This window comes from Cataglyphis hispanica, chromosome 25, assembly GCF_021464435.1.
Source record: "Cataglyphis hispanica isolate Lineage 1 chromosome 25, ULB_Chis1_1.0, whole genome shotgun sequence".
Lineage (NCBI taxonomy): Eukaryota > Metazoa > Arthropoda > Insecta > Hymenoptera > Formicidae > Cataglyphis > Cataglyphis hispanica.
The window spans coordinates 1,748,728-1,766,952 of record NC_065978.1 but is presented as its reverse complement, the minus strand read 5'-3'; the positions used below and the strand labels follow the sequence as shown (position 1 = coordinate 1,766,952).

Here is an 18,225-nt window from a genome sequence, read left to right as displayed (position 1 = left end):
AACACGTAAGTCGATTGCTTTGCGGTGAGTCTGACTCGTCGAGAACTGATAATTGCTCTAATGCTGTCTTAATGACGATTATTACTTTGATCCACGCTCGCTTTCAAGTGTTCACAAAGGAGCTAACACGTATTGATAGTGTGAGAGACACTCACTTTAGAGGCGACACGCTGTCCTCCACCATGGTAGATCCCTCGTCTCCCTCGATACCGAAGTGATCCTTTGCTTTTTGCTTTTTCAGAATAATATCGATATAACCGGAGATCAGTTGAAGTATCTGCTCCGCTTCGGTAGTCTGCACACTGTAATATTGGTCGGAGTAGTCGCCAAAGTCGAGGGTAAAAGTGTTCGGTGAGGCACCCCACCGTCGCACAGTCGTCAACGGCCACGTCTTCAGAATTTCCTTCGTTTTCTCGTCGAGTCGCAGGACTGAATCCTTTGTCACACCGAGCAAACGTGGTACCAACTTGTTCTTGCCCTTCATTTTTTCCTTTACCAAGAAGAACGTTACACCGTACGTGTTCAGCGATCTGGCGGTCTTAGTGTATAGGACTTTGGCATCCAGCTCCGAGAGCCCGATGTGTTTCTTATGCTCTGCGTAGATCTTCTTCTCTATTCCCTTGACTTTCACATACGATTGCGGTAGAAATTCCTTAAGACTAAGAAAAAAAAATGTGTTTTAAGTGAATTATTGATAATGATAGAGTAGAGATATAGAGTTATGAAATTCTGATTGCAACTCACTCCAGAAAACCTGGCTTATGCTTCTCCTCCTTATGATCGCCAAACTGAATTTGACACTGGATCCCGGCAAAAACACAAGCCTTTTCCTGCGTAATCGGATGTGTACCGTCTAGAATCGCATCTCGCGCTTGCACATACAATAGCGACAATTGTACAGGATCGCGACTGTCGATGTTTTGATCCGAAAAGAAAAATTTCCTCCTTAACAAAACGGTTTCGGATTCATCTATGCCTTGTTCGCGCAGAGTTTTACTCGGATCTATCCAATTAACTGTAAAATAAGAAATGTGAAATTTAAATACACGTCAAAAATATATTTGGCATGAAAACGTAATATTTCATTTAAAATATAAAATGATTAAAATAACTTATAAAATAATAAATTATTCAAAAAAAAAAAAAAAATTATATGGGTAAAATATCAAGATAAACTTTATTTCTCGATAAAAAGGATGCTATATCTTTTATTGTATAATCATCTCCTTTTCGATTGCGCTGTAATATCCGATCAAAGTATATATTGATGAAATCTAAATTTAAATATAACTAAAAGCTCAAAATCTTATTACCTTCATCATCAGTTTTTAATTTCTTCCTCAATTGTTCCATCTTAGCGTCTCTTTCGCCTTTCTCCTCTTTCTTTCGCTTCAACGTGAGAGTACCAAAATTTCCGGGTTTCTGATTCTCATTTTCCTCGTCCACTAGCTCGCGTACCAAAGAATACTCATCGTGATTCGTGATGCCTATCTTCGTACATATCACTACCATGAGATTTGCCACGGGTTGACTGTCGTCCACCAGCATAGTCTTCAGCGTTCCGTCCAGCATGCGAACTCGAAGAGTACGGAGCTTACGACGATACTCAAGCAAATCCCCATTTCTCAGGATGTAATAATCAAGGTTTCGCCCGGGTTCGAGCCAAACTCCCTTCTTCACATCCTCATCAGCGAGAAATAGGCCGTAGTCTTTTGCTACAAGAGTAACAACCAGATAACGTATCTTGGAATTGTATCTTTGATTTTTCATGGACAATATATAATTTTATCGTGTATATTTAATACATTTATATGTGAATAAAAGAACATGAACATTTTAGTGATAAATTTAAAATTCCCATTACTCCCATCAATATAGATTAAATCTCGATGTATGATTCTTTAATTCTTTTATTGCATAAATTAATAAATAAGATATTTTCGGAATTTTATTTTATTTTAGCACTGCTCTCTGCAGTCATATTATATTGATGATATTAAAATAATTTGACTAAAATTTGGGATAAAATGTATATCTCCATGCAAAAACTATATGCTTATTTTTGAAAAAATAAATCTGTACATCGCAAAAAGTTTATAAAATAACAATATAAATGATTCGGTTGTGGAATACTTACGTTGACCCATGTTGCTGGCTTCGGCGAGTTTTTCTCTGATAATGCGACAGGCGTCGTAAACCGATGTGCTGGGATCAAACTGCATCATCTTGGTGGCATTCTTCTCCGGTATGGAGATGCGCAGAGATAGCGTGGCCATCGCGATTGCCTGGGGCGATCTTCTACGTGCGCGAAAACCTCCAGAATCACTTGACTGAAAAAGACAATGGCGCAAAATAAGATGACGGTAGAATATATTATATCAAGGTCAACATATTTTATCCGTGCATATTAATTCACGTAATACTTTTATCGACCTGCACGATTGGATATTTATTCCTGAGTGGCGAAGAATTTTTCGCACGTAATCATCTTATATCACATCTTCGCGTGTAAAACGGCCTCGTAAAATCTAATCAGATAATTCCCCGGTATTACGTGGACGATAATGTAAAGAATTATGCACGAGCATGCACCTTCTGCTTTACGATGAAATTGAACGCAACAAGTTGCAAAGATCGACTATTGTGTGTGCGTCCGCTAGAACGCGATCTAATGATAAGGTTGTTAATATAAATGCCGTTTACACCATCTACGTTACGGATGAAAAAGTCACAATTATTTATTTTACAACGCAATTTAGAATGCAATCGTGTTGCTTAAAAATTGCTTCCGGCTTGTAAAACCTTACGCGGCACATATTATTCCATCATGATCCGTTTGGAAAAAGGGCCGCGCGAAAATACTTCGCGCAGATTCGCGTGGGAACGAACGGTGACGAATTAAAAATGCCCCGGATGCGGGGATGAAAGATAAAGCCACCCACCGGTGGGATTGTGTCTATATATCGATCTTCCGATGGGACATATTACATTTGCCATAGAACTTGCCACAGGGTGCAATCTTCCACGGGCGTAGAAACAACGATAGAATACATTGAGGTGTATGAGAAATACATACTCCTCTTTGCTTTCCAATTTCGGCGAGATAATTAAATCAAATATCTTTCTTTCAATAAAATATCTAAAAATATTTTAATTAACAATGAACGTAATTAAATTATCATATGATATGAAGTGTCCGACACAAGTGATAAATGGGCGAAACTTTCCTGATACAATATGTCAAAAATGTGATTTAAATAAGTAGCCCTTTTTTATAGAAAGAGAAAGATGAAAGAAACATAAACATATTTCATCTCCTTTATTTTAAATTACACTTTATTATCTTAATAAGGATTATCTGGAGGATATATTTTGCTGGGGATAATCGTAGAAAGAGAGACGTATTCTTTGAGATATGAATAGATCAAATTTAAATGAAGTGTCTCATTACTGGGACATATAAAACGTATAAAGGGTGACGTGGAATACAGTACGAGGTATAGCCTTCGGTTACTTCATCCGAGAAGATTGCTATCTTTTTCCGCTAATTTGTGGTGCACGCAACGCATATTCCTCGAGATAATACGCGCATCATTGGACGTCACGAGAATAAACAGCCAATTTTGTTGTATTCATCCCGGACCGGATTGTACAGCTAGGGTTCATTGACGCGTTTTTCCACGTGTTCTCACGGGGTGGGCCGATATAAGGAATGATAATGGTGCATAAATTCGTCGCAAATATATACCCTACGCCAATGTGAGTTTCCACCCTTAGAGGTTGCCAAGCAACGCCGGTCTCTCACTGTGTCAAACTCCGACCGTAACCCCCCGTCGTATCCGTAGCTATCCTTTCTTGCGATCGCCCTCTCTCTCTCTCTCTCTCTTTCTCTCTTTCGTTCCCTTCTAACTCTCCCCCATTTCAACCCGCTCCTCCCTTCGCTCTTCGTTTCTTTTCGCCGACAATTTTCACCCAATTAACGTATGGTTTTCAGATCATCGCGTGTATCAAATTTCTGATTCAGGTCTGAATGGTTATGAAAACATGTTTAAAAAATTGAGAGATATATATATCTCTGTTTAATTAAATGTTTTAATTATAATTTAATCATGTAACAACCACAAATTTGCACAGTTGAAATCTTTCGTCATTAATAAATTTTTATAATGATAAAAAAAGAACAATTGAAGATTGTTTTAGTGATTTAAATATATTATATAACATATTATAATTTATAAAGCTTTTCTATTTTCTTCAATGCAGCTCGATATTTATTATAATCACGAAAATAATAATTAAGAAAATTAAGAAAACTAGTTTACCAAAAAACATTTTTTTTTCTTTTCACATACCACTATTACATATGATCTATATATTCCCGAGAGACTCTCTCGTGACAATCGTGATAAGAATTACTAGCTATTTATTAATCGAAGAAAGAATCTTCGCTTTATTTTACTAATGTATATCTATCAAACGCAAATGATGACATAAAGAATGAATTTATTTCAATTCATACACGTAAAAACATTTTTAATTTATTCCGCAAAGAAAAACATTCACATGATTTATCTCTTCCGACATCTTAAGGCGATATGATTTGCATATGTAACGAGAAACTAGAATTAAATTCCGTCATTATATGTACAAACTCATTAAATAATTGTCAAATATTTATAAATCTGTTTTTTTTTTCCGAATAATTTTTGCATAGAAAACAAATATACGGAGAGTAAAACTTTGTTTACATTAATACGTGATCAATCGTTCGTTATGCTCGTATACCTGGTTAGACGCGTATCTTTCATGAAAAAAGCGAACCGATACTTTTTGCTGCGCGCATCATGCGCGGAATAGCCAGAGCTTCCTTTTTACAAAAAAAAAAGCGGAACAAAGTGAATATCGGAATAGCGAAATGTAGAAAAAAAAAAGATCGCCAACAGCTACAGGCAATCGCTCGCAGAGCCAACGGCATTTTACTGCGAAATTGAAACCACCGTTGGCTACAAAGTTACTTCGTTCGATTCGCAATACGTCACCTTCCTACCCCGCACGAACTCGATTCAGAGGGAATGACCTCATTACATACAACTGGATCATCAACTTCATGCATACTGCCAATGGAGCCACTTCTCGACAATGCTGGCATTGATATTACTGGAAATTGAATATTCTTACGAGAGAAACGTTTCGCAACATTTATCACAAAGGGTTGGTGATAAAGTGGCGAACTCTTTGTGTTTCGAGCATATACGTTAAACTCAATTTTTACTTACATAAATAAATTTGATTAAAAGTATATAATTAAATATAATAAACATAATTAAACACATAATTGAGAGAATGCAAATAGAAATAAATTTTTTAATCATTACTAACTATAATTGGTAAACATTGATGGAGAAGGTATAATGTCCCGCGAAACAATTGCATCTTTCTTTTACTCAAATTAAAAATAGACAATAATATATATTTTATTTTATGAAATTTATATATCGTAAAAAATGAGAAACTCGTTTATAATGGCCTTGAAAAAAAAAAAAGAAAAAAACCATGATAAAAAAACTGATAAAACAAGCTGTTAGGAGCGGAAAGGAAAATTTGTTTTCGTAACATGATAAAATCGCTTCCTTATCTGGCAATTTTTCTCTCTCGGCGCGGCGCTCGCTTCTTTCAACGTACACTAAAACACAAATAGGTCTTTCATCTCTCGCGATCGAACTGCAATATCCCTTTGATATATTAAAATAAATTCCCGGGGCCATTACTCATTCTTACGTATACATATATGATGTACTCGTCCAACATTCAATTTCTTCCATTCCAATGCACGGTTGAATGTCGTCGAATGTCGAAATGCGCGCTGTTATTAACGTCACGAGCGCGGTATTTAACGGCAATTCGAAAACGCGAAGATACGGGGAGAGACGGATAAGGAGAGGAGAGGGGAGGCAGGAAGGATGATTTGCGCTAATCAAAAGCGCCGTTTCTAAAATTAGACATCACGTATAGTATTCGCCGTGATGATACTTGACGCGAACTAATTGAGGGGTAGCGATTCGGCGGCGCGAGTCGAGGAAAATTGAGACCGGGGGAGAGGTAGGGAGAGGGGAGGGGAGGGGGGGGGAAGGGGAAAGCGGAAGGAGTTAACAGGATAACGAAGACGCGATTATGCGGCCGGCGCTCTACAAAACCGGCTAATCCCACCGGTCTCTCGGATCCTCTCCCTAATGGATCGCGCCGCACATACGTGCCAATCAGTTGAGAGGCTCCCGTCGATTATCGTGGAAACGGCGAATCTATAGTGGAAACGTGTTAATCTGTCTCTCGTCCAGGCTCTCTCCGTCATTTATCATCACGGTGCAGCACGCGCGATTGAATAGTTTGAATATTATTTATCGCGCGCTCTCTGCCTCTAAATCCCGCGCTAATTCGCGAAAATTAATTTCATTCGCGCCGAGAGGAAAGAAAAAAAAAAAAAAGATTCTATAGCTTCTATAGCTTGGGAGTTAAAAGTAGTAATTTTCGTTAATGACACATCAATGGCATGTAATGTGTGCGCATACATTAGTGTAATGTTTTATGTTTAATTAGCATTAATAGCAGGATTAATCGAAAATTAAAGAATTCATTATCATTAGAGAGTAATAAAGAATTTTAAAGGATAAATAAAAAATAAGTAGTAATCGTTCTTTCGCTCTTTTCATCAGCCTTTTAAATTAATTTTTATGCGAATTCTATGTAGTATTATTTTCGTAAGCATTAGTTTGGATGAATTGAGATTTAATAACTGATTTTTTCCCTCCCCTCTCCTATCACTTTTAAAAAAGACAGATCTTCACTTAAACTGCAGTTATTTCAAACAAAAAAAAAACGTTTACGATCATAATTATATCTATTACCGTTCAAACGTGCTGTTACAACATATCTACAATCAGTGTTTTTACTCGGAAGAAACGCGTTCGTGTGAGCAAGGCCACACGCGTTGCTGTGTTCACGACAAGACTGATGCATATATTCATCGCAAATTATATTTCCTATGCATTAGAATATACTTCGTACCCACTCCGTATGATTAATACTGATAATATAATTTCCTATTTCCCTTATCAATATCGCTTTGATTACATCGACTACTTCCGTTACCCTTTTCTCGAAACTCAGCTTCACAAGTCCATTTAAACGCTCATTAATTAATCAGTTATGCAAAAGCGGATTGATCGGATATAACTACCGATTGATCGAATTACTAATTAATCATTGTGCAATCATCAAGTAATGATTACATTATCGTTTATTAATGAAAAACGATTGAGCTTTTGACTGCAGTTGATTCGATGAATTAACACTAACATATTTAATAAAGATGACAATAATATGTCCTTTGATAATTACAGCGATTATTGATTATAAATTTCAAACATATATAGTCTCTGATTAATAAATTAATCTCATTTCATTATTTATGATCAATAATTACTTTAATATTATTTATATAATATAAATATATCGATTTGTATAATATTATTATTGCATATTTATAAATACACAAATATAATAATATAATGTAAATCAATTGTATAATAAATTACTATAATTCATTGCTCATGTGTCAAAAATAATTAATTATTTTAAAAAAAAAGGCACGGCTAATGTCGAAATATATCCGTGACAATCTGTCGTAACGAAATTTACACGGGTCGTAGGAGCTATTATATCGGTGTGCAAGTACGAAACACTTACTGCCATTTACTTTCGCCGCGGTATGTAGTTACCATGCTCCATTCTCGGGGCGAGTTATAGCGTCGTCGTCAGCTTTTTTAACTTCATCGCCGCCTCGCGAAGAGGGTGGCGGTTGGCCGGTTCTCATACCGCTTCTGTCCTGTGAACGCTTTGTCCCTTTCTCTACTCTCTCTCTCTCTCTCTCTCTGTCTCGTTGCCACCCTTTGCGAAATGTCATCACATTTTTCCGCGCGTCACTACCCCAATAAAACCGTAGGAACGTATGAAACGCGAGTGTAACCCTTTAGAGATGCAAATAACTTATCAATCTTTATAATAATTCAATGGCCATACAATGAATAGAAAATATCCGTGCCATTATATTTTACTATTAATTCAAGATTTTTAAAATTTTATTTCTGTTTTGCGAGAGAATGGAAAATTCAATTTTACGCCACACTGTATTTATGGGAAACGTAATTCTATACACCGACGTCTAAAATCGATATAAAGAGCAAATTAGATATTTAAATAAAAATTTCGTTGTTTTTTTTTATTACAACGATTATACGCGCGCAAATTCATTATATAGTAACTTCGTAATATTGTAACACTTTTATATGTGTTTATAATTATACTCTTTAGAGGCTCCATATTGCGTCACTTTAACGTCAAAAAGATGACGAGGAAGCGATGCAGTTTTGTATTCTCATGACACTTTACTTTCATTATACTACGTTAAATGGATGCATTAACGTTTAACTATGATATAAGTCTGTAGACACGCAACTAACACGCATACACGCTTGCAGACACATTACGAAATGAAGCACGAATGCATTCGCCGACATAGATCGATTGAATAAATATTTGTAAATAAACTTTCACCGACGCAACAAAGGTGTTGATAAATTCACTTGTAAAAAGTGTAAATGAAAATTAAATGAATATTTCATCAAACTGAACAAATAAAGCCATACAGCTTCTCGCGAAATGACATCACATATTAAACAATTTCGTGGAAAAAAGTATTTTTTTTTTTCTTTTTAATACGAAAGAGCTTGCATTCTAAATCTATCACTCTACTCTAATCTACGAGATATCGTCAGAAACACATTCTTCTTGCGAGAAACGATCGGAGCCTCATTTTATAAATATATTGTAAGAATGTTTTAAGTGAATAGTTAATTTCAATTAAAAAAAAAATTCTCGAACAATTTAAAATTGTAAAATTAAAGTCTACAGCTACAAATTTTTTGTCATTCTCTATTCACTGAAATGTCAATTTATTGCAAATTTGTTCTAGTATTAAATATAAGTCTTATGAAACGGGGCGCGATGTTTCTTGAATTGCTAGAGACAGGCGAGTGCCACGTGGCTGGCTATCGAGCAATGATGATGAACATTGATGACGTGATATGAGACGAAAATGTATGAATGATGAGATATTTACCTCGGGGGCGATGCATTGTACTCTTATTGTTAGCGATCTAGTGCAGCACAACTACTATGTCTATACATTGAAATTTCGGCTACTTGACGATTCCTATAATACCCAGGATCGTGGAATGCTGGGCGCCGATCGTCGCCGTTTCCGATGCAAGCTTCTCGTGTAAAGATAATTTACTATCCCTACGAAGCTGCAGCACGGGTTCAGCTCCATTTCTATTATATTTACGAACGAGATTGCGAACGATTTCCGTCGATGACGGCGACGAGTTTCGGTCCTCGTAAATCTCGTAAATCTCGCTATTTACGTCGACATTCCATTAATCGAACAATCAGCTATCCTCGAACGAGATTATCATCCATTGACGCTTGACGATACCGCTTGACGAAGCAAAATTAACAGTAGTAGTATTAATAATAATAATATATATATAAAGAATTAATAATAATATTAATAGATTGTAGAGGAATTTGAATTAAGATGCAAAAAAAATAAATTTACAATTATACATACATACAATTTTTACAAATAATTAAAAAGAAAGAATTGTGTATATATATATGTAAAATATATATATAGATAAGATTTCTGCGACAATTTTAATTCGCTAATCAATTATAAGAAGATTGGAATGTTATTATTTCTAAAATCACAATCACACTACGATATCACACAACTGAATATTCAAGATCGACAAGAAGAGAAATGATTGTACTGACAGATCGTTAGATTGCGTTATTTATCTCACTTATCCCGATTAGCGTTATCGTCGCGCGAGTCCCGCACAGGCGTCACTGAATCGCTTCGATTGGTGGATCAATGGCTTCGAGGGAACACGAGTCTCGCAGCATCCTCGATGACCGCGTGTATGTATATAACGCGTCGCGATCTTCACGACTACGTTGCCAGCCTCCTCCCTCACCACCCCTATTACGAAACCGCGAACAGGACGAGACGGCGGGAGGTCCGCGATCCTCTGGGGATCCGAGATCCAAAACCGAGGTGGAATCCCGAGGGACTCCCTGAGAGAGAGATGCGCGAACCCGACCAGGAACCGCGCGTCGCTTCGATCGCCGGTCAGAAACTGAATGTGGCGCGGTTCGAGCTACCGAGGCTCGAAATATAGCCGAGAGTCGGGGAGCCACCCCTTGCTCGCTCTCTCTTTCTCTCTTTCTACCTCTCTCCTTCTCTCCAAAGGGATGCAGAACTCGAGGGCGGGGGATGTGGCGGCGAACGAACGGGGGATGGGACGAGAGGGGATGCATCGTTACGACGATCTCTCTGGGATCCACATCGGGCATGTTCGGGGCTTCTGCGCACTAGTGCCCCAGTAACACACCCCCGTGCACACCGGATGGGGAAACCTCGAGTGTCGTGCGAGCGCAAACAAGTCGCGTCATCCCCGCTTGTCTCGATTCCTCACGATTTTCTCGACCTAGATGGGAGATCCTTTCTTTCTCTCTCCCTCCCTCTCTCTCTCTCTCTCTCTCTCTCTCGTTTCTCAATATTTGCAAACTGAAGCTATAGCGTATAATTTAATTGATAATAAAATAAAGTTTTGAAGTATATTTTTTTATTATATTATTCTCTATTTTCATATAATGATATAGATAATGTTGAAATTGATTGATTAATGTCTTATCTCATTTTTCTATTTCAAACATGATGAATAATTTTAAAAGCTATTTGTAAGGATCGAGTTATTCTCACGATCTTTTAATCTTACAGCAAGCTTTTCCAACTACTTATTCTTCAAATTTTTTTTTAACGCTTTCAGTGATAATGAATTGCGATGTTTCGGCGAATCTTTATTCGAATAATCTGTCAGGTATATTTAATACTGATACGAGAATTTTCACGAGGATCAGAGCCAGCGCTAATAGATACCTAACGTTATTGCCGAGTCACAAGGAATATAATCCGTTGGGATTTCAAATAAACGTACGCTCGTGTATCTGGTTGAGTTGTTTTAACGTCTCAACACTTGTAACCAAGCTTGTGACAGATACGGAAATCATCGATTCTTTCACGACATCGGAAAGAGATTAAAATAAAATATGGTATGCGCTTCTGCCAATTTTCTACGAAACGAGTAGAGACAAATATATGAAAAAAATCTGTATTTGTAATTAAATTTTACCAGGCTTTAGGAAGAACAGTTTATCCAGTGACATTGGAAATATGATAGAGATTTCTCATATTAATTTATTACATTGATAAAGGATTACTCTAATTATTGATATTGCTTGAATACTTTGATAAAGAAAAGAAACATTTCGACACTGAATTTATATGTGAATTTATATGTCTTTTATTGTCAAGTGTCAAAAAGTGTATACAATAGCTACAAATGTCAAACGAATATGTCGCCACATAAAATCGTATCTACTAAATTTGGCATACTTTCCACACGTTCACGTCACCAATAAACCCAAACAGTTACATACCGTGTAACTCTATATTGGAAAATGATTAATAATACTTGAATGTATAAACGGGGAGATTGTACAGCTGAAAACTACATTGTCAATAACATATTTCTATCGGCAAAATGTCAAACTCAGAATAACGTTTGCTCGTAATACATTATGAACCTTTTATTTTTTTTTTTTTTTGTTCAAATAATTATTTAGGAACCTCTGGCTGAATATCTTACTCGGCAATCTACATATATCGCAAAATGGATCACAAAATCACTCTTGATCTCTTGATCAAATGAAATTAAAAAAATTTATGCATGTTTACTTACCCCAACTACATACTCGATTCTATACTCATGTAAACAACTTTATGAAAACTCATGTAATTAACACGATATAATATAAAAATCTCTATAGACATTTACGGTCTTTATCGCAAAATCGAACATTACATTGCGATTTTCAGGAGAGAAAATTTATCTCGTATCGAGACATTTCAAGCGAGTCGAGGGGACGGATGGTCAAGTTTTGCGTAAAGAAATTAATGAGAACGACATTGATTGTCATAACTAGAGCCACCCTCGGATTCTGAGACCCTCGAGAGACGACCCTCACATTATACTATCTGATTTCGAAATCGCAGAGGGTTGTTTGGAACGATTCGATCTTAATAATTAAGTATATTATCTTGATTGCTCTACGGCAATCAATTTTACATCCGTAACTTGTTTCTTCTTTTGTCCATTAAATTTGAAAAGACACATGTGATTTTTTTAATACTTCAACATACATAAAAACCAAAAAAATACTTTTAACAAAGAAAAAGATATTTCAAAATGTCTCAAAAATTCTTCTCATTTATAATATTCATCGCACAAGTTATACAATTCTCATCAAACTCACTCAAATTAAAATAAAAATACTGCAAATATTTAAAAACGAATTAAAAGATAAAATTTCTTCAGATTTCGAAATTCTGCGGATCTATAAGTTGCGGTTGGATTTCTTTTAATCTTATTCTATATCTTATTTTGACGTTTGTGAAAAAAGAAAGTAAATGCTTGCTACGATTCTTTCGGAGCAGATATATTTCGATAAAATCGAGAGCGACCATGTGTTATATCAATAGAGTCGATAATTTATTTAATTAAATATTTACTATTAAATTATAGAAAAAATTATAGAAATAAATATATAATCACTATCTATATGACCTAGATTTCTCATGCTTGCGGCGAAAAATTTGCGCTAAAAGCAGCGCGACAGCGAGAAAACGAAGCGAGGATGTTATCCTACTTTGCTAACAATTGTTGAAGCTACAGGCACACAAACTAGTTGAACTCTTGCATCACAGCTCAACAGTTCTTACTCACCGCGCTAGTGTCATCGTGGTGTGTCACTCGATCGCGCTCGTAAGATTCTCTCTTGCTCGGATGGATTCGTCGCGCTCGTGGACGTTCAGCGCGGATTCAAGCAAAACAGCACAGAAAGAGAGGAAGAGGGAGAAGGAGAATGAGATAGAAACTTCTATATCTGCGAAGAGATTACGAAGTCGGTTCTCCTTGACTGCTGGATCTTCGTGTTCTTCGAGGGGATCACGAACGTTCGCCCCAATCACAATAACAGGAGTAGTAAATCGGGAGAAGGCACAAGGGAGGGACGGAGCTGATTCTCGTTCAAACTCGCTCAAACGTCGAGTGAAATAAAAAAAAAAAGGAGACTTTCGAAAAAAGATCCGAACGTGATCTTGGATCTCGGTAAGGCAATCTCGTGGTTAGATCGATATTCGACACAGAGGACAAATAATCTCGCTGCAATAATGTTCGTCGCGCGAATGTCGACGAACATAATTTGGTTTTTTGCGAAAAAAAAAACGGGATTAACAAGAAAATCTCGAAAAATCTCGTCGAAAAATGATCTCAAAGAGAGGACGATTTATTGTCACGATCTGGACGGCGATTTTAAGGCACGAAACAGTTTCGGAGCGTGACAGCCGTACGCTACGTCATGATGCACCACCGACTGCGAATATTAATAGAAACAAAGACGACGTGAGTTGCGATACTTTTCGATCTATATTTTTTCGGCTATATTTTTTCTTTAAAACGACCGGCGAACGAAAAATGATAAACGTCAAAAGCAGTTGCGAGCAAAAACCGCAAGTGTATTTTCCGAAAATTGCACGTAAAACCGCACGAATGTTTTCTGAAAAAAAAAAGAAAAAAAAATAGTACGGCAAACTACATAGTTTTATGTAGTGGAAATATATAACGGAAATAATAACAGGAATTTTCGTTAAAATCGTAAATGTCACTTAATACTCGAAGAGAACTAAGAGCCGTACGAAAACGGAAATATGCTTTACCTGACTGAGAGACCAGCGAGAAACGTTAGAAACTAGATACCGCTTGCACGTACGAAAGCCGGAACAATCGCGAGATCTCTTTCACTGCAAAGTAGAAACGGTCGGTCGCTGATCAGACTCTATCTTCGCGAACTCTCCGAACACAAACAAAAAACAAAAAAAACAAAAAACAAAAAAAAAGAACTATGTAAATAATCGGGACGCGCACGTGAGAGTCAATTAAAACGAAATGTTTAAAGAAAGACGGAGTAAAAACGGAAGAGCTTGCGAAGATAGGGATGCTCGAAACGGAATTTGGAAAATGGAAGTTGTTGGTTTCTGACGGCGATGCGAAGGGATGGGAAAAGAGAGAGCGAGGGCGAGGATGTTTCCCCGACGGCTGTCGCCAAAGAAGTGATAGTGATCTGCGACCTCGCGCGCGGTACCCGAACGACGAGGGCGACGAAAAGGGGACCGACGTCGCCCGAGGGCGCAGACGCGAGGGTTCATCAGCGAACGAGGACAACGGCGATTGGCGGCGATTGTTCGACGTTGCCCCGCTTCCTCGCGATCCGCCAATTCGCGAGGGGGTGAATCGTCCCCCGCCGGAGCCCCTTCCTATCAGACGGGAAAGATTCCGCGAGGGGGGCGCAGCGCGGTGGCAACCCCTTCGAAATTCGAGTGTCGTATTGCGCTATATTCGAAACTCTCGTCGCTGGCCCTTTTTCGCCCTTTCGCGCGCGAAAGGGCGAGCGGTGTTTGCGCCGCGACTTTACGCCAAGATCTAGGGGGTACACAAGGGGAGAGGATAAATTCGGCAGTAAATAGCAGTAATCGAAATGACACCGAGAATTTATAAGACGGTATGAGAATGCAGTTGTAATTATAGTCTAATGATGACGCTAAAGAACTCCGCTTGTCGTTATCCATAGCATTATTTATTACCTGTATCAAGTGATCCTTCGATTTAATAAGACAATTGTTATTGAATTTTAGCTTTATGATATGTATGAAGAAGCTATAATAAAAAGCTTAAGATGCACACAAATAAAAATTTAATTCCTCAAAGAAATTAAGAATTTAAAAATTCCATTTACTGCAGTTGTTCTTTTTAAGAATAAACACAAAACTTAAAGAATTTGTTCGTAAATAGATACACAGTAATTTCTTTTTCTTATTTCCATTTTGAGCGCAAAAAAGTTTAACTTTAAAATTTATAAGAATTGGATAAAGCAAAAGCGACACTAATTATTCTCCACAAACATTTTCGTTTCCACGTTTCTCTCATATAGTACATAGTAAGAAAATTAAGTTTTTACGTGAATCCGTGTGTAAACCAAATTTATTTACGTTATCTCGCCTGACATATATATCTATTATTTAAATTATGAAAATGAATTATGCACTAAAAATACATGGACGCGAGATCTCCATAGCAAATATAAAATATTATTTCAGGTAATATGTGCATCGAAAATTGATAAGAAATGATAATGCAAATCTTAGAGTTTTAGAAAAAAATTACCGTGTCAACTTATAATTTTTTCAAACGTGGAACTTTAGCGTTTATGAATCCTATTATGATCCGCAAACATGGCGAACACATAAGATAATAAAAAAAAAACTTGCATAACCAACATTATTTTCTATCAAATATATTGGTTCAATTATATTTTTCGCATAAAAAATATATCTTTGTGCTTTTTATTCTCACGATTATCTACATAAACATATATAAACCTACAAATGGATCTTTTATGTAAATATACAGAATGGACCCGAATGTTTCGGCTAGATTTTGAGATTTTATAGGAAATTTAATTCTAAACAAGAAGTTTCCTATAAATATGAGTCAAAAATAAGATCAAAATGATCGTAATATATTTCATAGATTTTGATCTCATTTGAAAGATAATTTAATTTTCTGCCACTTTTAGAACTTTTTGTTAAAAAACGCATACTTTCCCTGATATTTGTAAAAATGTAAAAAATAATGATGATGATTTCAGAGATTTTTGCGCGCTAACTTTTTAAGAAAGCATTTTTCGATCCATGTTTATAGGAAACTTTTTGTTAAGAATTTTAAATTTTTTGAGAATTATGCATATTGTATAATTAATCGTTCCACAAAATCCTATTTTAGCAAATCAAAGTTCGGAAAGTTCACACATCTTAAGCAGCATTCATTCAAATACCTCTTACACAGTAATCGAATAAAAAAAAAAAAAAAGAAAGTTTTGCGCACCGAGTGTGATGAAAAACGCGGTGTAAGATCGGATCTGATAATTTTCTTAAACGCAGACACGGATTACGAATTATACAAAAGTTTCGAGGCAAGCCCACCCCTGTAGTGAGAAGGAGACGCGAAGGGATGATAATGCGAGTCTGCAAGGCGGGAGGTCTCCTGCGAGAGGATGGGGAATGTCACTCAGGAGCACGACGTGTAAGAGAATGGTCACCGTCCCAGGGGGTGAATTGAGATGTACAGGCAATTTATGCAGCAAGAGAGAAAGAGGGAGGGAGAGAGAGAGAGAGAGAGAGAGAGTATCTCTCTCTCTCTCGTCCGAAAGTCAGCGAGCGACTGCTGATCTCATAAACCGCCTGCAAAACATAGCTGAGCTTTTTTCCCGAAAAAAAAAAATCGAACACGAGATTTTCCACGCACAGCTGATGCGACATCTTCGTCACCGTTCGCGGCATCTCATGTCGTCAATTTATATAATAATTTGATCGCAAAAAGTGTTTGTTCCCCATTACTCTCGATCGCGTACACGATAATATTAAAAATTGCAGACATATGACAGGTATGATTTTACAATTCAGTAAACTGAACACATTATAAAATTTTAACTATTTCATGTAACGTGACTTTCATACATCTTTATATATAAAATATATAAATATATAATAGCAAGATATTTTTTTTCGTAAATATTCAATTATAAATATTGTTATATAAATGTGTCATCGAGCATTATAATAAAATTATACAATACTGAGAAATATGATTAGATACAAATGCAGTCTGGCAATAATAAAAAAAAACAAAAATAATTTATACAAAGGATTAAAAAAAAAGAATGAGAAGCAACTGTTAATATTTTTTTTCAATCAAAATAAAATTTTTTCACGCCTGATATTCCCGCAAGAATATACATAATCTCACATTAATATATTAATTAAAATTTATTTTCCCTAGAAAATAGACATTTATGCGAACCTCCGGAAGGGTGTTTACGTGTATCTCGTGTTTGCTTCACCAATTGTGACGGAGAAAATGACGGAAAGCGAGCATCGACAGGGGATGGAAAACAGAGGATGGCTTTCGTTCGGAATGAATTAAGGATCCCCAAGTATGCCTCTGCTTTTCTTTTTGTTCGTCATCTCTAGCCCCTGTTTCTCTCTCTCTCTCTCTTTCTCTCTCTCCGGCCATCAACCCTTATCGTGGTAGCGTCAATCACTCTCTTCCATACACGATGAAACTTATCGTTCGATTAATCGGCCTGACAATGCGCCTGTCGATTCGAGTTACCCTCTCATTCCCCTCCCCTCCTCACCCCCCTCACGGATTCGCGTGTGTGTGGTCAGTCTCCGAAAATGCAGCAGCGCTCATCCGACAACGATTTATGGCCGGAAAAGTTTTATGACTGCCAATTATACAGTGAAGTGTTTCTCTCTCTCGTGAAAATTATAAGCGAGTGAAAACAAACTATTAGATTTTCCCAGTTATCGTAAATGCCTTAATAGCGTTAAAATACGAAATATTAAGAGGAGCTTTTTTGTTATCAAGCGCGTGTAATTATACAATTATTCAATAAAAAAAAAATTAGGTAAATAAATAATATTTACAAAAATCGATATCGCCCAAAAGACTTATGTGTATTTGTAGTAAAATAGGAAACTGTTGTTATTTGAAAGCATATGTATGAAAAAGATTACACGTTCGTACATGGGCAAAAGTATAAAATGGCTGCAAAAGTTACGATCAAAAGTGATAACGAATGTCATCCGTTCAACTTGTCATATAAATCTACCGCGCAAGTAGAACAAGTGTTGTCAGACTCGGTGCTTGTTTGCAGCCCGCAATGCGAGTTTCAATGTGTAGACAGCTGTAAGTTCGGCGCCAAAATGTCTGGACCATAACGTTTCACTGTCCATCGATGCTCCTATTACTCCGAATGTAGATATAGGTATACGTATATCGCACGAAATTCGAATATTCCAAAACGTCCTGGATAAAGAATTTCTCGCGTGTCGCATAATATTATACTTAATCACGTAGGGAAATT

General features: G+C 36.7%; 1 protein-coding gene across 3 annotated transcripts in view; it reads right to left on the bottom strand.

Annotated features, from left to right (window-relative positions):
* Positions 1-18,225, bottom strand: part of LOC126858417 (talin-1) — a 44,389-nt gene that overhangs the window by 14,981 nt on the left and 11,183 nt on the right. For all 3 annotated transcript variants that reach the window (XM_050608706.1, XM_050608708.1, XM_050608710.1), the window contains exons 3-6: positions 2,138-2,330; positions 1,314-1,715; positions 745-1,015; positions 156-659 (exon numbers count right to left, since the gene is read on the bottom strand). In XM_050608706.1, coding sequence (XP_050464663.1) covers positions 156-659; positions 745-1,015; positions 1,314-1,715; positions 2,138-2,276 — 1,316 coding nt within the window. In that variant the 5' untranslated portion in view covers positions 2,277-2,330. The remainder of the gene's footprint in view (positions 1-155; positions 660-744; positions 1,016-1,313; positions 1,716-2,137; positions 2,331-18,225) is intronic.